Source organism: Sapajus apella, unplaced genomic scaffold (assembly GCF_009761245.1).
Source record: "Sapajus apella isolate SASKATOON/1434 unplaced genomic scaffold, GSC_monkey_1.0 scaffold28, whole genome shotgun sequence".
Lineage (NCBI taxonomy): Eukaryota > Metazoa > Chordata > Mammalia > Primates > Cebidae > Sapajus > Sapajus apella.
Genome location: NW_022436968.1, coordinates 24,736,182 through 24,761,631, shown reverse-complemented (window position 1 = coordinate 24,761,631; position 25,450 = coordinate 24,736,182). Strand labels below are relative to the sequence as shown.

The window sequence follows — 25,450 nt, the reverse complement described above, 5'->3', positions numbered from 1 at the left end:
TGATATTTACGTTAATCATGCTTAGAATCAGGAGTGGAATGAAGGACAGTTAGAATCATGTATGACATACAGAGCAGCTGAACTCTAGAAAATATATTTTTCACGTTGAAATATTTTTAGGAAGATATTGAATGTTCTTAAAAATTTAAATGGATTCTTAAAAGAAGATAAATTAAGTATAGAACTTAAGGAATCAAATAATATGTTTTTATGTGGTGTTTAAAAGGTTTTATTATTATTCCTTTTTTGTCCTTGAGAAGTGGAGATGCAGAGATATTAAGTGACTTGCCTTTAGTTATGTAGCAAGTTAGGTACTCCTGGGTCCACAGTCCACATTTCAAAACTCCTTCTTTGGTAGTATTTATTTTTTTGGCTGGTATTTTAACTGTATTGGTTGTTGGCAGTGGAAAGAGCTTTAAAGACAGGCAGATTTGAGTGTAAATTGCAGCTCTGCCATAATTCAACTAGCTGTGTGACCTTGGACAGATTTTTTTAAGTTTAATTTTTAATATATTTTTATTTTATTTTATTTTTTAACACTGCTGAGCCCATTTCCTTATCAATTGAAATAATATTGACCAGTGAGGATTGACTAAGAGGCATATATTACATGTGTGATAAACATTAGTTCTTCTTTCATCCTTGTGGGTGGATGTTAGCAGTTATTATGTTAATCTAGCACAAATCAAGCAAATAATATGTTTTTTTGTTGTTGTTTTGTTTTTTGAGACAGGGTCTCACCATCTTGCTCAGGCCGGTCTTGAACACTTGGGCTGAGGTGATCCTCCTGCCTTGGCCTCCCAAAGTGTTGAGATTACAGGTGTGAACCATTGTGCTTGGCCAGTAATATGTTTTGAACTGAAGTAAGCCAAATCAAATAATTGTATAGAAAGAGGGGATAGAATAAATTTTCCTATAAGACAGGCCATTTAAGAATTCTTAAAAACATGAATATCATGTAGGGCAACAATTGTGAGTTTGTACTAGAGTGGGTTTGGCTAGAGCCTTCTGGTAAGAGGAAGGTAGAACATGCATTCATCCAGCAAATATTTATTGAATGATTACTATGTTGCAGACGTTGGGAATACAGTGATAAAACAGTTCCTAACTTAAGGAAGTGGAAGACAAGTATATGGTTAATTTGATTCCTGTGCTTCTGTAAAGTTGTGACCAGGTGCGATGTGGGAGGATAAAAGGGAGCACCAGATTTAGCCTGAAGAACTCCAGAAAAGCTTCTTAGTAGAAGTGTCAACTGAGCAAAGTCTTAAACGTTAATCCAGTGGGAGAAGGGATATATAGCATTTAGGGCAGAGAGAATAGCGTACACAAAGGCACAGAAGCTTAGTAAGTTAGGGGCACTACCTATGGTGCGTGAATTTGTGTGACAGAAGATGAGGCTGGAGAGGTAAGCTCTTCTCAGGAGTTGGAAGGTTATCAGGACGCTAAAACCATAGGGAGTCATTAAAAGACTGTGAGTGGAAGAAGTTCAAGATTAAATTCATGTTTGAGTAAGACCACCTTCTGGCAGCATATAGAGGGTAATAGAAGATAGGTTATTCTAGGTTCTTTTTATGCAAGAGGAAAAATAATTTAAAGCAGCTGGAGTTAAGCAGTATTTTATTATAAATACATAGGGATATCTAAGGGTTAGGGCACCTGGATGTCAGGGATGGACTGGAAATCTGAATAAGAACTGCTGTTACTTGCCTTTGCCCTGTTTGTATGTGCCTCATTTTTTCCTTCCCTTTCTGTGCTTTTCCTATGTGATGAAATACTGCCTTCTTATAGTTGCCTAATGTTACCACTTAAGGCATACTCCCAGCTTGCCTGTGAATGTCTCTGAATCCCAGTTCCAATTTTTAAAGAGGGAAAGTCATTGCTCAAGTTGGGTTGGTGTCCCCTGCTCTGCCTCCAATCAAGTATGACTACTATAAACTTGACTGTCAGGCCCCAATCTCTATGTGTGTGGGGTTGAGGTGACAGAGAGTGGGAGGGGGATACACAGTCTGAGAAGATGGGAGGGTTATGAGCTAGGCAGACACCACAAAAGGTGTCTTACGAAGGGTAATAGTAGAAGCAGGGGTTATCACTTAAATCTAGGCACTAGGTATTGAGGACCCGAGCTTAGGTTAGTTAGGTGCAGTGTAGACAGAAAGAAAGTGGATTTAAGGGATACTTAGAAAATAAGTAAACATAATTTGGTACCTCATCAAATACAGGAGGCTTGTGAGAAGGAGGAAGTCTACATTTCATATTTAAATTACTGGGAATCTAGAGAAGTAGTGCGGTGGATTGAGTTTTACGGCAAAGATACCGAGTTTGGTTTGCACACACGGTATTTGTGGTCGCATGGAATATTAAGTATCAATGTTCAGTACACACCTGAATGTAGGATTTGGAGTTCAGGAGTGAGATTTCCGCCGAGATTGGGAATTATCTGGGTAGAGTTAGCAGCTGAAGCTGTGAGTCTGGATAAATTCACATATAATGAGAAGACTACAGAGTGAAGAATGGAATCCAAGGACTGTCAGTGTATATAGGAATAGAAGAAGATCTTATCACGTAGCTAGTCTGTAACATTAGATAAGGAAGGAATATGAATTTTAACATTACAAAGAATGTGAATTTAGGGTATGCTAAAGCCCTGAAAGATAAAATTTTATTTTATCTTTCCTTTATCTTATTTCTCGCAGCTACCCTGCTCTTTATTTATGTCTGATGCTTTAAGCATCAGGCAACTGAGGCACAAAAAGGTATAGTTTTACAGTTTTACAGCTATAGGTGGTAGAGCCAGGATTTGAACTCATGTGGTCTAGCTGTTAAGAGTTTACACTTAGGGGCCAGACACCGTGGCTCATGCCTGTGGTCCCAGCACTTTGGGAAGCCAAGGCGGGTGGATCACTTGAGGTCAGTAGTTCGAGACCAGCCTAGGCAACATGGTGAAACCCTGTCTCTACTAAAAATACAAAAAATTAGCCAGATGTGGTGGTACACACCTGTAGTCTGAGCTACTCAGGAGGCTGAGGCAGGAGAATCGCTTCAATCTGGGAGGCAGAGGTCACAGTGAGCTGAGATTGTGCCACTGTACTCCAGCCTGGGGGGACAGTGTGAGACTCAAAAAAAGAGGCTGCACTTAGGCTGAGCATGGTGGTTCATGTCTAATTCCAACACTTTGGGAGGGTGAGGCGGGCAGATTGCTTGAGTCCAGGAGTTTGAGAGCAGTCTGGGCAGCATGGTGAAAATCCTGTCTCTACCAAAAAATACAGAAATTCACCAGGCGTGGTGGTGTAAATCTGTAGTTCCAGCTACTGAGGAGTCTGAGGTGGGAGGATGCTTTTAGCCTGGGAGGCGGAGATTGCAGTGAGCTGTGATCATGCCACCATATTCCAGCCTGGGTGACAAAGTAAGATCCTGTCTTTTTTTTTTTTTTTTTCTCCCGAGATGGAGTCTTGCTGTCGCCAGGCCGAGTGCAGTGGCACAATCTCGGCTCACTACAACGTACGCCTCCTGGGTTCAAGTGATTCTTCCGCCTCAGCCTCCCGAGTAGCTGGGACCACAGGCACGTGCCACCATGCCCAGCTATTTTTTCTATGTTTAGTAGAGACGGAGTTTCACCATGTTGGCCAGGATGGTCTCGATGTCTTGACCTCGTGATCCGCCCGCCTCGGCCTCCCAAAGTGCTGGGATTACAGGCGTGAGACACCGCGCCCGGCCGATCCTGTCTATTAAAAAAAAAAAAAAAAAAAAAAAAAAAAAAAAGAGTCTGCAGTTACCCACTGTGCTTAATGCCTTCAAAGGAAATTGAGAGAGATTCTGACTTAGCTAGTTAGTGTAGAATTTGTTACTAAAACGATTATGGTAATGGACAGCAAACTTTTTAGAATTTTATTTTTAATTGTGGCAAAATACACGTAAAACATAAAATTCACTGTCTTAATCATTTTTAAGTGTATAATTCAGTACTGTTCAGTATACTTGTATTGTTGTGCAGCCAGTCTCCATAACTTTTTTATCTCAGACAACTGAAACTATACCCATTAAGTAGCTACTTCCCATTTTCTCTTCCCTCAGCTTCTTGCAACCACCATTCTCCTTTGTATCTCTATGAATTTGGCTGCTCTAGGAACCTCATATAAGTGGAATCATACAGTTATTGTCTTTGTGACTGGCTTATTTTACTTAGCATAATGTCCCCAAGGTTTATTCACGCTAGAGAACATTGTTAGAATTTCCTTTCTTTTTATAGAGGGCAAAATTTTATTTATTAGAACAAATTTTTATAGCCTTTACATAATGAGGAAGATGTTATTATCTTACTGGTTTTGAAAAAAATAATTATTTAGGGGATCGTGACATATTTAGATTCCTTATAACTTCTATAATGATACCACATTAGCATAGTGATCTGAATGTCCTGGATAAAAATTTTAGCAAGAGAATATTTACTAAGAACTTATAAAAGCATTAAAAACGAACGATCCCTTTTTAGTTTTTTTAAGAAGGACAGCTATGGTATATTTTTGTCCTGAAGAACAAAAATTTTGTGATTCATGGGATTCACAGATTTAAAATACAGTTTTTGTAATGTTTACAGGAATGCCTAAGGTCATTGACATACTTTTTACGAAGTTTTTTTTACAGAGGCTGGTGTGTTTGGTACTGATTGGAAGCATCTTATCCAGCTGGTGAAGGAATCTAACAATGCCCTGTATTTATAACTCTGTTTAGGGATGTGGTCAGAGTCTTCTTACAGATTTGAATATGACAGTGGAATCCAGATTAGCTCCTCAGTTCTTTTGCTGCTTGTAGAATGAGAATATTAATAGTTCCTATCCCATAGCGTTTTTCTGAGGATTAAATGTGGTAATGTGAATAAAGTGCTTAGCATGGTGACTGGCACATAGTAAGTGCTCAATGAATGTTACATGTGACTATTAGTACTGTCGTGATCTTTTGTACATATGCATTTGAAGAGTCCGAAATGACTTACTGTAGAGGAAAGTCCATTCCATCCCTTGTTTTTGTAATGATTATTTGCTTTAGCTGAGTTGAATTTAGGAAATATTAATCTGTTTTTTTTTTTTATTTTTTTTTATTTTTTTTTATTTTTTTGAAAGGAAGAAAAAGAATTAAAAAAAAAAAAAGAAAAAGAATACAGGAAAGGAAGAAAGAGGAAGAGGAAGAGGGAGAGAGAACAGGGGTGTTGCTTTATTGCCCGGGCTAGAATGCAGTCTAAAACTGGGTATGCCTGTAATTGTGTTTAATAATAGAGACATAAAAAAAAATGAGGGAATAAAATAATTAACAAGCAGCCAACCAATATTTCATTTAAACCTGTAAATACGTGTGATGTAGTACTGATAAGAGTGTATATTTTGTGTATTTAAAGTGGAGAGTTCTATGAATGTTAATTAAGTCTACTTGTTCCAGATCTGAGTTCAAGTCCTGGATATCGATGTTAACATTCTGTCTCATTGATCTATCTAATATTGATGTTGAAGTCTCCCGCTATTATTGTGTGGGGGTCCAAGTCTCTTTGTAAGTCTTATATATCTGGGTATTTCTGTATTGGGTGCATATAGGTTTAGGATCTTTAGCTCTTCTTGTTACATTGATCCTTTTATCTTTATGTAATATCCTTCTTTGCTTCTTTTGATCTTTATTGGTTTGAAATCTATTTTATCAGCAAAAATTGCAATTCCTGCTTTCTATTTATTTATTTTAGCTCTCCATTTGGTTGGTAAATTTTTCACCATCCCTTTGTTTTGAGTCTTTATGTATCCTTGCATGTGAGATGGATCTGGATGTAGCATACCAATGGGTCTTGGCTTTTTTTGCCTGTCTGTGTCTTTGGATTGGGGGATTTAGTCGATTTAAATTTAAAATTAATAACAATATATGTGTGTTTGATACTGTCATTTAATGTTAGCTGGCTGTTTTGCCCGTTAGTTGATGCAATTTCTTAAATATGTTGATGTTCTTTATTTTTTGGTATTTTTTAGAAAGGCTGATACTAGTTGTTCCTTTCTATTTGTAGTGGTTCTTTCAAAAGCTCTTGTAAAGCAGGCCTGGTGGTGATGAAATCTCTGAGTGCTTGCTTGTTCACAAAAGATTTTATTTTTCCTTCGCTTATGAAGCTTAGTTTGGCTGGATGTAAAATTCTGGGTTGAAAGTTTTTTTCTTTGAGGATGTTGAATATTGGCCCCCACTCTCTTCTGGCTTGTAGGGTTTCTACTGAGAGATCTGCTGTGAGTCTGATGGGCTTCCCTTTATGGGTAACCTGACCTTTCTCTCTGGCTGCCCTCAGTATTTTCTCTTTCATTTCAACCCTGGTGAATCTGGCAATTATGTGCCTTGAGGTTGGCCTTCTTGAGGAATATTTTTGTGGTGTTCTCTGTATTTCCTGGAGTTGAATATTGTCCTGCCTTGCTAGGTTGGGAAAGTTTTCCTGAATAATATCCTGAAGCGTATTTTCCAGCTTGGATTGATTCTCTTCGTCACATTCAGGTACACCTATCAAACGTAGATTAGGTCTTTTCACATAGTCCCATATTTCTTGGAGACTTTGCTCGTTCTTTTTTATCCTTTTTTCTCTAATCTTGTCTTTTTGTTTTATTTCATGAAGTTGGTCTTCGACCTCTGATATCTTTTCTTCTACTTGATCAATTCAGCTGTTAAAACTTGTGCATAGTTCGCAAAATTCTCGTGTTGTATTTTTCAGCTCCATTAATTCACTTATATTCCTCTCTAAATTGTGTATTCTTGTTAACATTTCGTCAAACCTTTTTTCAAAGTTCTTAGTTTCTTTGCATTGGGTTAGAACAAGTTCTTTTAATTCCCAGAAGTTTCTTATCATCCACTTTTTAAAGCCAGCTTCTGCTAATGGAACACAGTCTTTCTCCATCAGGCCTTGTTCTGTTTCTGATGAGGAACTGTGATCCCCTGTAGAGGGAGAGGCGTTCTGAGCTTGGGTATTCTCAGCCTTTTTAGGCTGTTTTCTTCCCTTCGTTATAAATTTATCCATCTGTGGTCTTTATAATTACCGTCTTTATAGTTGGGTTTCTGAATGGACGTCCAACTTGTTGATTCCCGGCGCTAGAATCTGAGCAACCCACTGCTCCGGCCAAAACAGCGGCTTTAAGGTTGATGGTGCTTTTCTGACTCTGCACCAAGAACCGCCACACCAAGGCAGCGGCAAAACCGCCTCACCGGCCTCAAGAGTCACGCTGGCGACAGGTGGGGCTCCTCCGCTGGGAATCTCCTGGTGTGTGAGCAACAAAAATTGATCTGAAAGTGTGGCGTCCTCTCGTTCTCTGCTCTTTCAGTGGGAGCTGCAATCCCGATCTCTCTCCTCAAAAATAACTAAGCTGGATGCTTCAGAGGATTCAAAGTTGAGTGCAATACAGTTTCTGCCTTCAAAAAGCTTAAGTGTTTAAAATGGAATAATTTTATCTATAGTGATATTAGAATCTGCATCTTCTAAAATGTTAAGTTTTGAACTAAAAGTGTAGGAATAAATCCAGGTGAGAGTATGGCCTAAACATTTTACAATTATTAAACACAATTACTGGCATACCCATTTATAGACTGCATTCTAGCCTGGGCAGTAAAGTAGCACCCCTGTTCTCTCTCCCTCTTCCTCTTCCTCTTCCTCTTTCTTCCTTTCCTTCATTCTTTTTTTTTTCCTTTTTTTTTTTTTAAAAAGAGAAACCTTAATTATGATATACTGTGAAATTAGTTTATTTTCCTTAACTATCTGAAACATAGAGTAATAACTAAAAAAACAGTAATCAGCAATAGAATTAGTAGCCCTATCTTCTGATATCAATCTTCAACTGAAACTAAACAAAATCTACCACACATTTGCTTTAAATGCCTATGTTACTGGTACATATAGACAAAAACAACAACAACAACAACAACAACAACAACTAGCCAGGTATGGTGGTCTGTGCCTGTAGTCCTGGCTACTCAGGAGGCTGATGTTGGAGGATCACTAGCGCCCAGGAGGTCAAGGCTACAATGAGCCAAGATTGTCCCACTGTACTCCAGCCTGGGTGACAGAGTGAGACCCCATATCAAAAAGAAATAAAAAGGTAAAGATAGGTAAACTTGAAAGTATAGCAGTGTAAATTACTCGAGCTAAAGCACAGGGGAAGAAAAGATTATAATGAATCCATCAATAACAGAGCCTTGGACAATGAGTACAACAGCTAGTGGATTAAAGATCTAAAACTAGAGTACTCGAAAAGAGACAGCTTCAAATAATGGCTTAAAATGTTTAAATTTGGTGAAAATCATAAACCCAGTATTTCAAGAAACTTAACAACCTGATGGTGAGTTTTATTTTGCTTTAACAAAATAAAAACCACAGCAAGCCATATCATAATGTAAATCATTGGTAAAAATTTGTATTCTCTGGATCTTTATAAACATTCAGAGAATAATAGGTACATATGTATTTCAGGGAACAACAATAGCAATTGTCTCTGACTTGTGGTCAAAAACAATGTGAGAAAAAAGGCAGTGGAAAGATATCTATCTTAAAGGCTTGATAGAAAGAAAGAAACATTATAAAGCTAGAATTATAAAACTAGAAATTATTTAAGAAATGAATTCAAATAATATATTTTCCAGACAAACAAAAGCAGAGAGAATTTATTGTCAGCAAATATGCACTATGAGAAATGCTAAAGAAAATTCTTCAGAGGGAAGGGAAATAATATCAGATGAAACATGTATCTCTAAAATGAAGGATTTCAGAAATAGAGAATATGTAGGTAAATACAAAGTGTATGTTTCTATTAATTTTGTTACAAGATAAATGGTTGTTTGAAGCAAAAATACTAATTAACTGGTTGCATTAGCATTCTCCAGAGAAACAGAACCCACAGAGAAAGAAAAATAAAAAGAGATTAAGAGAAAGATTGTAAGAAAGTGGCTTATGCAATTGCTAGCAGTCTTCATAACCAGGAAGAGCAGGTGTTCCTGTGCAAAGGCAGTCAGGCAGAATAATTTTTTCTCTCATCTGGGGGAGGGTCAGCCTTTAGTTCTAGTCACACCTTCAACTGACTGGATGAGGCTCACCCAATATTGGGAAGAGCAGTGTGCTTTACCTAGTCTACCAACGTAAATGTTAATCTCATCCAGAAACACCCTTGCAGATACACTCAAAAGAACATTTATCAAAATATCTGGGCACCACCTGCCGTAGTCAAGTCAATACATAAAACTAGATATCACAAGTCTACCCCTTGTCAACCTGGCAACTATAACATCTCCTTAAATCATACTTAAACTCCAAGTAAAGACAGTAACAAGGCCATGATTTCACCTAGTCTGATGTAACAACAACAACAAAAAAAACCATTTTACAACCATCTTAAAATTTCTCTAAAATAGTCTTTGACTTGTGGATTTTGTTTGTTTATTCCAGCCAGCACCTAACCAAGTCACTTTTCATCTGCCACTACATCGTTACTATGCTATGTTTTTGAGTAAGGTAAGACTGTCATTAAACAATTCTCTTCTTTTTTTTTTTAATTTTCAAAAATAAGAATTGACTTAGTAACTTTCTTATTGTAATTTTTAGGCTGTGAAATGTCAAGAACTAGATTTGGATTCTGTTTTACCAGATCAGGAAATGTTAATGAAACTAATGATTCACCCACTCCAAATTCAAGTATGTATTCAGGCATTTAAAAAGTTTTGAAGTTGAAATGGATTCTCTAAGTGATTCTTCCTTTATTTATGTCTTTCATTGTTATTATAGCTGAGATGTTTGAAAACTCTTTTAAAAAGAAGTTGTTACTGTATTTTTGCCCGATTATGTTTAGGTATTTTTCATTCTTTGAGATTTACTTTTACTTTTTCCAGAAATTCTTTTCATGATATTTACTTATGGGGTGGCATTTAACACACTATAACACTGTTTTGGGAGTCAGGAGATCAGAAATGTTCTAGCCTTGGTGTTACCACTGTTTTATTTTCCACGAGGTTTAGGGTAATTGACCTCCTTGATTCTCAGTTTCTCTATTTGTACAGTGAGAGGAGAAAGAAGAGAGAAGAATTAGCTTATATAAGCACGATGATTTTGTTTAGTACCAACACTGTAATTTTGCAGGCCAGCCTTTTATATACATTAGAGGGACTTGCACTTCAGTATGTTTTTCCTGGCAATTTTAGATTTGTTACTTATAATATTATTGAATTTGAACTCTGGGTGTTAGGAAACAAGAGATAAAATTATGACTCTCAGTTTTAGTTGCCACTGGACATAAATACATGAAGAATTAAATACTGATATAGTGAGAACATTTATTCTGTCCTCCAATATCTGGAAAATTAGTAGTATAGATTTAAGATTGAGTTAGAGTGAATTAAAGATGTAGAATGTCTTCTTTGACTTTGAACAATTGGTTTTATTTTATGCTTATTCCAGTGTGTGTTTTTTTAAACATTGCATATATTAGGATCGTTGTTGTTGTTGTTGTGGTGTTACTTAGGGTTTTCTTGAGGGAGAAATACAGTGAAATGTAAGCGTTGATTTCTTATGAAAGATGCCAGTGAAAGTCATGATAAATGTATCCAGAGGCCAACATGGAAAACCAACTCATGTTTAAACTCTTAAAAAATGGCTATGTGAGGCCGGGCGCGGTGGCTCAAGCCTGTAATCCCAGCACTTAGGGAGGCTGAGGCAGGTGGATCACGAGGTCAAGAGATCGAGACCATCCTGGTCAACATGGTGAAACCCCGTCTCTACTAAAAATACAAAAAATTAGCTGGGCATGGTGGTGTGTGCCTGTAATCCCAGCTACTGAGGAGGCTGAGGCAGGAGAATTGCCTGAACCCAGGAGGTGGAGGTTGCGGTGAGCCGAGATCGCGCCATTGCACTCCAGCCTGGGTAACAAGAGCGAGACTCCGTCTCAAAAAAAAAAAAAAAAAAAATGGCTATGTGAAAACATAATTATTGTTTAAAAAAAAATCTAAAACTGTATATTTCAACTGATTATCTTTAACATTGGACAAACTATCAGGCTCATATTATGATTACATCATTAAATATTTTGAGATGGTTATTTATAATATTTTATAAAGATTGAGCTTAGATGATTTATTCTTTGTCCAATTTACTTTTATTTTATTAGGCAAGTCTTGCGGAAATCCACAGCAATATGTGGGTAAGAAATGGCCTGCAAATCAAAGGACAAGCTATGACCTATGTCCAGTCTCATTTCTGTAATTCCATGATTGATCCTGACATTTACCTGTTACAGGTAAGCCAACAGATAATGCCGATATACTTTATACTTACAGATAATACAGATATACTTTAGAAGTGTCTCATTTGTACCCAGATGAGTACGTTTGTACCCAGATGAGACACTTCTAAAGTTTATCTGTATTATCTGTAAGTATACTTTTAATTTATAGAGGTGACTGAGTGATGACATGGCGAGGTCAGTGCCATTGAAATAATAATTTATTACTTAACGTTTCTCGAGAGAAAAGGCATACCACCCAGCACAGCGCCACAAGGAAAGCACCAGGTTTTTGTCAAGAGTCAGAAAGGATTGAGCGGGAAGGGCCTAGGCCAAAGCCTTTATTGGGGTTTCTGCCGGAAAGGCAAGTCAGGATGGGCTAGTGTGAATAATTCCAGCAGGCATTGAGGCCTAGAGGCTGTACCTGGCTCTGTGGTACTAGGCCCTGGGTTGGTTTAGGGCAGGGTAAATACTGGGTTGATGTGTGACAGTTAGATAAAGACGATGGTTGGCTTGCATGATGGGCATGTTCCCAAGTAAGTTGTTTATTATGTTTAGGAATTAGCTGGCTCTGGGAGGGACTATCTGTCTTCAGTCCTGTAAGGCCCCTCAAGATGTCAAATCATAACATACAGAAAATAAAAATTATAGCCAGGCATAGTGGCTCACAGCTGTAATCCTGGCACTTTGGGAGGCTGAGGTGGGTGGATTACTTGAGGCCAGGAGTTTGAAACCAGCCTGGCCAACATATTGAAACCCTGTCTCTGCTAAAAATACAAAAATTAGCCAGGTGTGGTGGCGCGTGCCTGTAATCCCAGCTACTCTGGAGGCTGAGGCAGAAGTGCTTGAGCCTGGGAGGCGGAGGCAGAGGCGGAGGCTGCAGTGAGCTCAGATTGCACCAGCTTGGGCAACTGAGTGAGACTCTGTCTCAAAAAAAAAAAAAAAAGAAAAAAAGAAAAAATAAGAAAAGAAAGATGATTAATAGAAGAAGGAAAACCGAATATTGAGAAATAAAGCATTTTGTTTTCTTTTAAAGGTTTGTGCATCTAGACTTGACCCAGATTATTTTATTTCATCCGTCTTTGAAAGGTAGGCAAAATTTTATTCAGACACGTATTAGGAAGTGTCCAGTTCATTTTGTTTTAATTTATAAAAATATGTTTCAAATATTTCTTCTTGTAGATTTAAGGTAGTGGATTTGTTGACAATGGCATCACAACATCAAAATACAGTACTTGATGCAGAGCATGAGAGGTCGATGTTAGAAGGCGCTCTTACATTTCTTGTGATTCTTTTGAGTCTTCGTTTACATTTAGGTAAAACTCACTGATACTAATACTTAGGTATTAACTGTTTTCCTCCCTTCCTCCCCCTCTCTGTGATAGTAACTGGCTTAGGGAAAAACGGAAAGGATGTTGATAAATTTAAACAATGTTTCAAGCTCTTGGTATGTTGTACTATATATCTTTTAGAATATCTTTAAAATATCCTTTGCTTAAGGGAACTGCAAAGAGCAGTTAAACTGCAGTTATATTTGGGGCATTCCTTCTTTACTCTTTAACTTGAAGCATCCTATGTTTGGTAAAAGAGCTTAATAAAATGTGTGGTAAGTTATTTTCTTTATAATTTATGTATACTCAGATTTGTTAATTCTGTTTTTAATAATTTTAGGAATGTCTGATGATGAGATTCTCAGGGCAGAGATGGTAGCCCAGCTGTGTATGAATGACAGGACACACAGTTCATTGCTGGACCTCATATCCTTCAAGTTTCTGTTAGTTGCAGGATCTAAAATAAGTAATTGTTATGATTAAAGGTTTATCAAATTTTTCATTTTTTTTTTCAAAGTTGAAAAATAATATAGGAAAAGAAGAACACAAGCTGTTTGCTCAAGTAAAGTATGTATTCAGGGCAGGTGACTTTTTTTTTTCTTTTTTTTGTTGTTGTGTACTTATATGCATTTATTTTTTTTAATTTTAATTTTAATTTTTTTTTATCCCATTTATTTTATTGCATTTTAGGTTTTGGGGTACATGTGAAGAACATGCAAAATTGTTGCATAGGTACACACGTGGCAGTGTGATTTGCTGCCTTCCTCCCCATCACCTACATCTGGCATTTCTCCCCTTCCTCTCTCTCCCCAGCTCCCCACCCCCCACCGTCCCTCCCCTGTTTCCCCCCAACTGACCCCAGTGTGTAGTGCTCCCCTCCCTGTGTCCATGTGTTCTCATTGTTCAACACCCGCCTATGAGTGAGAACATGCAGTGTTTGATCTTCTGCTCTTCTGTCAGTTTGCTGAGAATGATGGTTTCCAGGTTCATCCATGTCCCTACAAAGGACCCAAACTCATCGTTTTTGATGGCTGCATAATATTCCATGGTGTATATGTGCCACATTTTCCCTATCCACTCTTGTCGATGGGCATTTGGGTTGGTTCCAGGTCTTTGCTATTGTAAACAGTGCTGCAATGAATATTCGTGTGCACGTGTCCTTATAGTAGAACGATTTGTAATCCTTTGGATAGATACCCAGTAATGCGATTGCTGGGTCAAATGGAATTTCTATTTCTAGGTCCTTGAGGAATGGCCACACTGTCTTCCACAATGGTTGAACTAATTTACACTCCCACCAACAGTGTAAAAGTGTTCCTATTTCTCCACATCCTCTCCAGCTTCTGTTGTCTCCAGATTTTGTAATGATCGCCATTCTAACTGGCGTGAGATGGTATCTCAATGTAGTTTTGATTTGCATTTCTCTGATGACCAGTGATGATGAGCATTTTTTTATATGTTTGTTGGCCTCATGTATATCTTCTTTTGTAAATTGTCTGTTCATATCCTTTGCTCACTTTTGAATGGGCTTGTTAGTTTTTTTCTTGTATATCTGTTTTAGTTCTTTGTAAATTCTGGATATCAGCCCTTTGTCAGATGGGTAAACTGCAAAAATTTTTCCCATTCTGTTGGTTGCCGATTCACTCTAATGATTGTTTCTTTTGCTGTGCAGAAGCTGTGGAGTTTTATTAGGTCCCATTTGTCTATTTTGGCTTTTGTTGTCAATGCTTTTGGTGTTTTGGTCATGAAGTCCTTGCCTACACCTATGTCCTGAATGGTTTTGCCTAGATTTTCTTCTAGGGTTTTTATGGTGTTAGGTCTTATGTTTAAGTCTTTAATCCATCTGGAGTTAATTTTAGTGTAAGGTGTCGGAAGGGGTCCAGTTTCTGCTTTCTGCACATGGCTAGCCAGCTTTCTGAACACCATTTATTGAACAGGGAATCCTTTCCCCATTGCTTGTTTTTGTCTGGTTTGTCAAAGATCAGATGGTTGTAGATATGTTGTGTTGCCTCTGAGGCCTCTGTTCTGTTCCACTGGTCTATATCTCTGTTTTGGTACCAGTACCATGCTGTTTTGATTACTGTAGCCTTGTAGTATAGTTTGAAGTCTGGTAGTGTGATGCCCCCCGCTTTGTTCTTTTTGCTTAGAATTGACTTGGCTATGCGGGCTCTCATTTGGTTCCATATGAAGTTTAAGGTGTTTTTTTTCCAGTTCTGCGAAGAAGGTCATTGGTAGCTTGATGGGGATAGCATTGAATCTGTAAATTACTTTGGGCAGTATGGCCATTTTCACGATATTGATTCTTCCTAACCATGAATATGGAATGTCTCTCCATCTGTTTGTGTCCTCTCTTATTTCGTTGAGCAGTGGCTTGTAGTTCTCTTTGAAGAGGTCCTTTACGTTCCTTGTTAGTTGTATTCCTAGGTATTTTATTCTCTTTGTGGCAATTGTGAATGGAAGTTTGTTCTTGATTTGGCTCTCTTTAAGTCTGTTACTGGTGTATAGGAATGCATGTGATTTTTGCACATTGATTTTTGTATCCTGAGACTTTGCTGAACTTGCTTATCAGTTTCAGGAGATTTGGGGCTGAGACGATGGGGTCTTCTAGATATACAATCATGTCGTCTGCAAATAGAGACAATTTGACTTCCTCCTTTCCTATTTGAATGCCCTTTATTTCTTTTTCTTGCCTGATTGCTCTGGCTAGAACTTCTAATACTATATTGAATAGCAGTGGTGAAAGAGGGCATTCTTGTCTGGTGCCACACTTCAAGGGGAATGCTTCCAGTTTTTGCCCATTCAGTATGATATTGGCTGTTGGTTTGTCATAAATAGCTTTTATTATTTTGAGATACGTTCCATCAATACCTAGCTTATTGAGGGTTTTTAGCATAAAGGGCTGTTGAATTTTGTCAAAGGCCTTCTCTGCATCAATTGAGATAATCATGTGTTTTTTTTCTTTGGTTCTGTTTATGTGGTGAATTACGTTTATAGACTTGCGTATGTTGAACCAGCCTTGCATCCCCGGGATGAAGCCTACTTGATCATGGTGGATAAGCTTTTTGATGTGCTGTTGCAATCGGCTTGTCAGTATTTTATTGAAGATTTTTGCATCTGTGTTCATCATGGATATTGGCCTGAAGTTTTCTTTTCTTGTTGAGTCTCTGCCAGGTTTTGGAATCAGGATGATGTTGGTCTCATAAAATGATTTGGGAAGAATTCCCTCTTTTTGTATTGTTTGGTATAGCTTCAGAAGGAGTGGTACCAGCTCCTCTTTGTATGTCTGGTAGAATTCGGCTGTGAACCCATCTGGACCTGGGCTTTTTTTGGGTGGTAAGCTCTTAATTGCTGCCTCAACTTCAGACCTTGTTATGGGTCTGTTCAGGGTTTCGGCTTCTTCCTGGTTTAGGCTTGGGAGGTGGCAAGTGTCCAGGAATTTATCCATTTCTTCCAGGTTTATTAGTTTGTGTGCATAGAGTTGTTTGTAATAATCTCTGATGATGGTTTGAATTTCTGTGGAATCTGTGGTGATATCCCCTTTATCATTTTTTATTGCATCAATTTGGTTTTTCTCTCTTCTTTTTTATTAATCTGGCTAGTGGTCTGTCTATTTTGTTGATCTTTTCAAAAAACCAGCTCCTGGATTTATTGATTTTTTTAAAGGGTTTTTTGTGTCTCTATCTCCTTCAGTTCTGCTCTGATCTTAGGTATTTTTTGTCTTCTGCTAGACTTTGAGTTTTTTTGATCTTGCTCCTCTAGCTCTTTCAGTTTTGACAATAGGGTATCAATTTTTGATCTCTCCTTGCTTCTCATGTGTGCACTTACTGCTATATATTTTCCTCTCAAGACTGCTTTGAATGTGTCCCAGAGATTCTGGTATGTTGTGTCTTCATTCTCGTTGGTTTCGAAGAACATCTTTATCTCTGTCTTCATTTCATTGTTTATCCAGTCAACATTCAAGAGCAAGTTGTTCAGTTTCCATGAGCTGTGCGGTTCTGGGTTAGTTTTTGAATTCTGAGTTCTAACTTGATTGCACTGTGGTCTGAGAGACTGTTTGTTACGATTTCCGTTCTTTTGCATTTGCTGAGGAGTGATTTACTCCCGATTATGTGGTCAATTTTAGAGTAGGTGTGATGTGGTGCTGAGAAGAATGTATATTCTGTGGATTTGGGGTGGAGAGTTCTGTAAATGTCTATTAGGTTTGCTTGGTCCAGGTCTGAGTTCAAGTCCTGGATATCCTTGTTAATTTTCTGTCTGGTTGATCTGTCTAATGTTGACAATGGGGTGTTAAAGTCTCCCACCGTTATTGTGTGGGAGTCTAAGTCTCTTTGTAAGTCATTAAGAACTTGCCTTATGTATCTGGGTGCTCCTGTATTGGGTGCGTATATATTTAGGATCGTTAGCTCTTCTTGTTGCATTGATCCTTTTACTATTATGTGATGTCCCTCTTTGTCTCTTATGATCTTTGTTACTTTAAAGTCTAATTTATCAGAGATGAGAATTGCAACTCCTGCTTTTTTTTGCTCTGCATTTGCTTGGTAAATCTCCCTCCATCCCTTTATTTTGAGCCTTTGTGTATCCTTGCATGTGAGATGGGTTTCCTGGATACAGCACACTGATGGGTTTTGTCTTTTTATCCAATTTGCCAGTCTGTGTCTTTTGATTGGGGCATTTAGTCCATTTACATTTAGGGTTAATATTGTTATGTGTGAATTTGATTCTGCCATTTTGGTGCTAGCTGGGTGTTTTGCCCTTTAGCTGAGCTGGTGCTTGTTGTTCCTTTATATGTGTAGAGCCTCTTTCAGGAGCTCTTGTAGAGCTGGCCTGGTGGTGATGAAATCTCTGAGTACTTGCATGTTCCCAAAGGATTTTATTTTTCCTTCACTTATGAAGCTTAGTTTGGCTGGATAGGAGATTCTGGGTTGAAAGTTCTTTTCTTTAAGGATGTTGAATATTGGCCCCCACTCTCTTCTGGCTTGTAGGGTTTCCGCTGAGAGATCTGCTGTGAGTCTGATGGGCTTCCCTTTGTGGGTAACCCGACCTTTTTCTCTGGCTGCCCTTAGTATTGTCTCCTTCATTTCAACCCTGGTGAATCTGATGATTATGTGCCTTGGGGTTGCTCTTCTTGACGAATATCTTTGTGGTGTTCTCTGTATTTCCTGGACTTGAATGTTTGCCTGCCTTGCTAGGTTGGGGAAGTTTTCCTGGATAATATCCTGAAGAGTATTTTCCAGCTTGGATTCATTCTCTTCGTCGCATTCAGGTACACCTATCAAACGTAGATGAGGTCTTTTCACATAGTCCCACATTTCTTGGAGACTTTGTTCATTCCTTTTTACTCTTTTTTCTCCAGTCTTGCCTTCCCGTTTTATTTCATTGAGTTGATCTTTGACCTCTGATATCCTTTCTTCTGCTTGGTCAATTCGGCTGTTGAAACTTGTGCATGCTTCGCGAAGTTCTCGTGTTGTGTTTTTCAGCTCATCAATTCACTTATATTCCTTTCTATTTTGTCATTCTCGTTAGCATTTCGTCAAATCTTTTTTCAAGGTTCTTAGTTTCTTTGCATTGGGTTAGAACATGTTCTTTTAGTTCACAAAAGTTTCTTACTACCCACCTTCTGAAGTCTGATTCTGTCATTTCATCACACTCGTTCTCCCTCCAACCTTGTTCCCTTGCTGGTGAGGAGTTGTGATCCCTTGTAGGAGGAGAGGTGTTCTGGTTTCGGGTGTTTTCATCCTTTTTGCGCTGGTTTCTTCCCATCTTTATGGATTTATCCACCTGTCATCTTTGTAGTTGCTGGCTTTCAGATTGGGTCTCAAATCTTTCAGATTGACATTCTGTTTGTTGATGATGAGGTTATTTCTGTTTCTTGGTTTTCCTTCTGACAGTCTGGCCCCTCTGCTGTAGGTCTGCTGAGGTTCACTCCAGGCCCTGCTTGCCTGGTGTTCACCTGCAGCAGCTGCTGAACAGCAAGGGTTGCTACCAGTTTTCTTCTTCTGCTATCTTTGTCCCAGAAGGATACCCGCCTAGTGTCAATCTGATCTCTCTTTTATGAGGTGTCTCTTTGGATATATAGGGGTTAGGGAGCTGCTTGAGGAGACGGTCTCTTCTTTATAGGAGCTCAAATGGTGAGCTGTGAGCTCTGTTGTTGTTCATTCAGAGCTGCTGGGCTGGTACGTTTAGGTCTGCTGCAGCAGAACTCATAAACTGCTTTTTGTTCCCAGGTGCTCTGTCCCAGGGATTTAGGGCTTTATTTATGAGTTTCCGTTATGCTGCTGCCTTCTTTTTTTTTTTTTTCCTTCAGACCTGCCCTGCCCAGCAAAGAGGCAGCCTAGTCACTGTCGGCCTATAGAGGCTTTGCTGAGCTGCTGTGGGCTCCGCCCCGCTGCGGAGTGAACTTCCCTGCAGTCGTTTATATGGGTGTAGTTAGAACTGCTTTGGCGATGGTGGCCCGCCTCTCTTGAGGCGGAGTCTCTCTGCTGTGGCGGGTGGCCTTGGCAATGGCGGGCTGCGTCAGCAATGGCAGGTTGCCTTGGCAACGGTGGCTGCCTCAGCATTGGCCGACTACCTCTGTCCTGGCGGGCTGCCTCGGTAATGGTGGACGCCCCTCCCCCACAGAGCTGGACCGTTCCCGGTTCAGCTGCGCTTGCTGTGAAAGTCTCAATCCAGAGTTTCTGGTTGCGTTCTTTTGTGGGGGTGGGACCAGCCGAGCCTGATCACCTGGCTCCCTGCCTCAGAGCCTTTTTTAAGTTGGTGTTCCAGTCGTCTGTTGAAGAGGCGCCGGGGTCTGTTTGTTTTCCCCTGCGGCCACTCACTGCACTGGCTTAAACGGCGGCACTGAGGTTTGTGGCGCTTTTTTTTTTTTCTTGCCCTGAAATCTACTGTCCTGGTTCTCTGCTCAGTCCCCTTTTTAAACAGACGAATGGGCGACTTCCCGTGGTCCAATCGCCAGCCAAAAGGGCACCCGGACCGGTGTATTTTGTACGGGGAACCGCTGCTCCAGGGCGCCGGCAAAGCAGCCGTGCGGGGCAAAGCAGCGGCGCCGGCGGCACAGCCGCGCTGGCTGGCAACCGTGGAGCTCCTCTGCCTGGGAATTTACTAGTCTGTGGGCAATAAAAATGCGGGGTCCACTCACCCTCTGCGCTTTCACTGGGAGCAGCAATCCTGAGCTGTTGCTAAACGGCCATCTTGGATCTTTTTTTTTTTTTTTTTTAAACCTCCTGTTATTACCTCTTAGGGAACTCTTCTTAGACTTTAGGGTAGTTTCAAGACTGATTGTTGAGTTTGGCCACCCCGGGATTTAGCCTTCTAGGACAGCATTAGTGCAAAGAAACTGAACATCTTGTAAAAGACAGCTACGTCTATTTTGTCTGTGTAGCCAGGCTGCAATTCATGGTTAACAATTAAAGGTATACCTTAAGATTATTATTACCAGGATTTTAAACATTTTGAAGGCTTTTCTGTAGAATTTGGTCTTAAAGGATTTTTGAGTTTGTAGCTTATTGTATACAAACAGGGAACTTGTGGTTCTTTGTATAGGACTGAACATAACAATGGGTATTTGATTATTTTTTAAGTTAATAATAAAATTTTAGGCAAAGATTATCAAGTAATTTTTTGATAAAAATTCTGGCTAAATTTAGTATTTATATAGCTTATGACTATGATTGGAAGAATTGGCTAAAATTTTTGTTTTGTGAAATAAGTTCTATTAGAATGCCTATTTGACAGCCTTGATTTTTGTAAGCAGTGTCAATTTGATATTGTCTGATGATTTCCTTCAGTCATTATGAACTGTGTGTCAGTGCTAGTATAGAATAAAAACAGTCTCTGTATCTTTGAATTTTAAAGAGTCATATATATATATATATATATATACACACTTTAATGTGAAGCAAATCGGAGAGAATCTGGTTTGCCTCATTGTTTAAATTTGCTTAGCATTTTTTTCTTTGGGGATGAAATTTTGTGTTTTTGGAAAAACAATCTTTGCTTATAAAAATCTTGGCTAATGTTTTGCAAGTTCTTTCTGTTTTTTCAGGAAAAATTATTTACAAAATGATGAAAATGACACATTTAAAAAGTTTTTTAATCATTTTTTGAAATTTGATGAATTTATTTTGGGGAAGAAAGACCTGGGAACTACTACAGCATATAATTTATTAGTAGGCGCCTAGATTAAACATATCTTCAAAAATCACAATTAATGAAAAGTTATTATTAAACTGTTGTATTATATAGCCCTCTTGTGGCCAGCTTTATATATTACAGTCAATTACTATTTGCTTTAGTAAAATGAGAAACTAGAGTACCTTGGAAATGCTATGAATCTGGCTTTTTGTTATTAATATTTTTTTCTTGACATATATATCATATTCCAGAAAATCCTAATCCCAAAAGTGGCATTATTCCAGGCAGTTACAGCTTTGAATCAGTTTTATCAGCTGTAGCTGATTTTAAGGCTCCTGTTTTTGAACCTGGAGGCTCTATGCAACAAGGCATGTATACTCCCAAAGGTATGTTTGTATACGTAAATGAATTCCTTTAAATATCAGTTCTTTAATGGTGAATTCTTCTGTGTATTAAAAGAAAATATTTACCATTTAGTCATTTTCTCCACTGTGTTATAAATTTATGTCTTTATTGGTAAACAGTGATACTGCTTTCAATTATACAAATCTATAGCTTTATGTTACACTAAGGCTTTTTAGATGACTGTAAACTCTAAAGGAAATTTGTATTAGAACTCTAGTTCATTTTTATAAGTGATCATAACCATAAATGAACCAGAAACTATAAAACAAAATGTATATTTAAAAATATATTTGAATGTATTCACTCTTCAAATTTGAATTAGAAACAGCAATACAATCCTCATGACTCAAATTTTAACTTGAAATAGTTCAAATTAAAGGGTGTAGAGGCTGGGAGCTGTGGCTCATGCCTGTAATCCCAGCACTTTGGAATACCGAGGTGGGTGGATCACCTGAGGTCAGGAGTTAGAGACAAGTTTGGCCAACATGATGAAACCCTGTCTCTAGTAAAAATACAGAAAAATTAGCCAGGCATGGTGGCAGGTACCTGATTGGTTTTGTAAGTTTTTTACCCCTCTGGAGTCACAGTTGACCATGCTTGACAAGAGCCAGAAATAAATGAGGTTTTGATTTACACAGTCTTTTTTTGTTGGACTTTCAGATTTTCATTTATCTAAGTTAAAATTCTTGACTCCCTCAACACATTGTCCAATTGAAAAACCAATGCTCATTTTGAAGTTTTAAATAATAGGTACTGTACTGTGTGTGTTTGGCAAAGCAGAACAGAAAAGCCTTATTTGGGATTTTTCAGGGAGTGCAAGACAATCCAGAGTCTCTGGTTGGAAAGTACTCCATTAAAAGAAAAGCACAGTATTGTTTTTAGTGTAGAGGATACTTTGTGTGTAAAATTAGATGAACTTGGGAGTGGGGTGGTGCTGTGGTATAGTGCAGTGCTTATGAAAGTATGATGTGAGGATTACATCTCTGTGAGACTTCTGCTCCTCGTTAAGAATGCAGGTTCCTGTGCTTCATCTCCTGTCTGCTCTCATCAGAATCTCTGTGGCTAAAATCTGAGAATCTGCTTTTTTAAACAAGCTCTGTAGATTATTGTTATAAACAATGCTGAGATGGAATAAAGGGCATTTGGACATTAGAGCTAAGAAATTGAGTGTCATATTTAAATACAGTATGCATTATATTAGCTAGTTGTGTGGTTTAGGAAATCTGTTGTTTTGTTTTTTGGAGACAGAGCCTCACTTTGTCGCTCAGGCTGGAGTGCAGTGGTAACCATCACAGCTCACTGCAGCCTTGACCTACTAGGCTCAAGCAAGCCTGCCACCTCAGCTTCCCCAGTAGCTGAGACCATAGGCATCCACCACTATGCTGGCTAATTTTCTTATTTTTTGTAGAGACAGGGTCTTGCTGTGTTGCCTAGGCTGGTCTCAACTGTTGGTCTTAAGTAATCCTCCTGCCTTGGCCTCCTAAAGTGCAGGTATTACAGGCGTGAGCCACTGCGCCCAGCCAGTTTTTTATCTTTGGATTTGGCTTCTTATCTGCAAAGTGAGTTCTTAAACTTTTAAAAAGTGGTTGAAACAAGCCTCTGGTTTCAAGGTCTAAGCCTTAAGTGAATTTGTTATATTAATATAAAACCAACAGTAGCTAGCCTACTCCTGTTAAAGTGGGTATGGGTAGTGAACCTAGCTTCTCCTCTGTTCTGCTATCCCCTTGCTCCTAAAGTGGCCCCTGTTACACATGGGTGGTAATTCAGCTTGATGGAACACTGTTTGAAGCCCATTGGACTAATTAATCACTGAAGTTTTCTTCCATTGCTAAGGTTGTACACTTCTAATAAAAGCTTTGGAATGTTAATTATGCAAAATAATAGACTTCAAAGAGAGGGACAATAAATAATGATAGAAATACTAGTAAGGGTCTTTGTGAAGGACTGTCTTCAGAATTTTAAGTCATACTTCTGATACTTTAAGATGAATAGCTTGTTACATGAAAATAGGGACAGTGGTTAACAATGGCTAACAGCGTTTTGTGCTAGAAAGTCGTAATTATAGTGGATGCGTAAGGAGAAGCTTAAGTTTCTCACCATGTTTTCAAATGTTAATAATTTTGCTAGAGAGAATGAGAGAGAAAAACTTAATTTAGTAAGGAGATACTCTTAAGGCAATGGTTTCTAAAATTATTCTCAGTCCATTTTTTAGATTTTTGCCACATCTAAATATCCACTCTATTGAAATATGCTTAGTATTTTAGTATTTTTTTTTCCTTTATTTATTTTTTTAAGAGACAGAGTCTCACTGTGTTGCCCAGGCTGGAGTGCAGTGGCTATTCACAGGTGTGATCCCACTACTGATCAGAACGGGAGTTTTGACCTGTTCCGTTTCTGACCTGGGCCGGTTCACCCCTTCTTAGGCAACCTGGTGGTCCCCTGCTCCCGGGAGGTCACCATATTGATGCTGAACTTAGTGCAGACACCCAATCGGCATAGCGCACTGCAGCCGAGAACTCCTGGGCTCAAGCGATCCTCCCACCTCAGCCTCCCATGTAGCTGGGACTACAGGCACGCGCCATTGCGCCTGGTGGGATTTTTTTTTTTTAACACAATAACTTAAAAAAAAAAAAAAAAAACTTGGTTCATCCTAAGCATGATTATTAATGAGGTGTCATGAGTTTTATTTGCAACTTACAATTTTCTAATACAATTAAGAATTATTAAAATAAAAGGCTTTATATACTTAAAATCATCTTGTGAACCATTGGTTGTAAACATTCCACATATAGGATAGTGGTTTCTAATTATGCAGATGAGGAGACCAATGATCAGTTTTAGCAAAGGAGCAGAAAATCTTTTTTAGTCAAAAAAGATTTATAGAGTGGGTCTCTTGAAAATCAATAGCTCATTAATTTTTTTTTTTTTTGAGACTGAGTCTTACTCTGTTGCCCAGGCTGGAGTGCAGAGGGGTGATCTTGGCCTAGGGCGACCTCTGCCTCCAAGTGATTCTCCTGCCTCAGTCATCTGAGTAGCTGGGATTACAGGTGTGCACCACCACACCTGCCTAATTTTTGTATTTCTAGTAGAGATGGTGTTTCACCGTGGTGGCCAGGCTGGTCTCAAACTCCTGACCTTAAGTGATCCATCCACCTCAGCCTCCCAAAGTGCTGGCAGGCATGAGCCACCATGTCCAGCCTCATTAATCTTTAAATCGAGTTTTCATGTTTTTACTTTTAAATACTTTTATTTGAATACTTTTTTTGGGAAATGAGGTCTGGCTTTGTTGCCCAGGCTGGCCTCAAACTTCTGGCTTCAAGTGAGTCTCCTGCCTAAGCCTTCCAAGTAGTTGGTACTACAGGTGTGAGGCATCATGCTCTGGTTGCTTTTAAATACTTTTTTTTTTTTCTTGAATTGGAGTCTCACTGTGTTACCCAGGCTGGAGTGTAGTGGTGCAATCTCGGCTCACTGTAACCTCCGCCTCCTGGGTTTAAGCTATTCTCTGCCTCAGCCTCCTGAGTAGCTGGGATTACAGGCATATGCCACCATGGCCAGCTAATTTTTGTATTTTTGGTAGAGACAGGGTTTCACCATCTTGCCCAGGCTGGTCTTAAACTCCTAACCTCGTGATCCACCCGCCCCGGCCTCCCAAAGTGCTGGGATTACAGGCGTGAGCCAGTGTGCCCAGCTGCCTTTAAATATTTTCAAAGGCCTTAACGTGCTGTGTTTTTTTCTTTTTAATCGGCACCTTACAAAAAACAGTAACAACAACAATGAAGGAAACTTTCCTGGTGAGGCATTGTGTATTACAAAACTTTTGTTCTTTAGTGCTTGCTGAACTCAAGAGAACATTCCTGATGATGAAATCGTCGTTTTTGACTTAGAAAAGTAATCATGGCATCAAGCTTCTTAAGGCAAATACTGTAATCAGATTAAAGTGTTCTGTCTTTTAAATTTAAAATGTACTTAACAAATGTAATAAGTCATTAAAAGTTGATTTTATTTCTGAGAAGTCAATGTTTCTACTTTTTTCTGGATAATAGCTGAAGTCTGGGATCAGGAGTTTGACCCCGTCATGGTCATTCTTCGAACAGTTTACCGTAGAGATGTGCAGTCTGCAATGGACAGATACACTGCATTGTAAGTCCATCAAATTGATTAACATGGTAATAGAATGTTTCATATTTATGTAGAAAAATTTCAATTATAACACAAATATGATATGCTCTCACTAGAGTATACTTCCATTCTTTAGAGATGAAAATAATAATTTAAGGTTTAAAAAAATAACCTGGTAGAGATTTTTTGTTAAGATCTTCATCC

At 38.7% G+C, this 25,450-nt stretch overlaps 1 protein-coding gene and 1 long non-coding RNA gene across 12 annotated transcripts in view; one reads left to right on the top strand and one right to left on the bottom strand.

Annotated features, from left to right (window-relative positions):
- The window catches only part of UBR3 (ubiquitin protein ligase E3 component n-recognin 3), a 257,591-nt gene that overhangs the window by 88,111 nt on the left and 144,030 nt on the right, over positions 1–25,450 (top strand). For all 11 annotated transcript variants that reach the window (XM_032293027.1, XM_032293018.1, XM_032293016.1 and 8 more), the window contains 8 exons: positions 9,437–9,502; positions 9,593–9,682; positions 11,148–11,276; positions 12,298–12,350; positions 12,444–12,577; positions 12,933–13,018; positions 20,967–21,108; positions 25,171–25,267. In XM_032293027.1, the coding sequence (XP_032148918.1) occupies positions 9,437–9,502; positions 9,593–9,682; positions 11,148–11,276; positions 12,298–12,350; positions 12,444–12,577; positions 12,933–13,018; positions 20,967–21,108; positions 25,171–25,267 (797 nt within the window). The remainder of the gene's footprint in view (positions 1–9,436; positions 9,503–9,592; positions 9,683–11,147; positions 11,277–12,297; positions 12,351–12,443; positions 12,578–12,932; positions 13,019–20,966; positions 21,109–25,170; positions 25,268–25,450) is intronic.
- On the bottom strand, positions 7,463–9,452 carry LOC116561200. The gene is made up of 3 exons (XR_004273331.1): positions 9,368–9,452; positions 9,294–9,298; positions 7,463–7,536 (listed from the first exon to the last, which is right to left on the bottom strand). It is a non-coding gene; the product is annotated as an uncharacterized LOC116561200 (long non-coding RNA).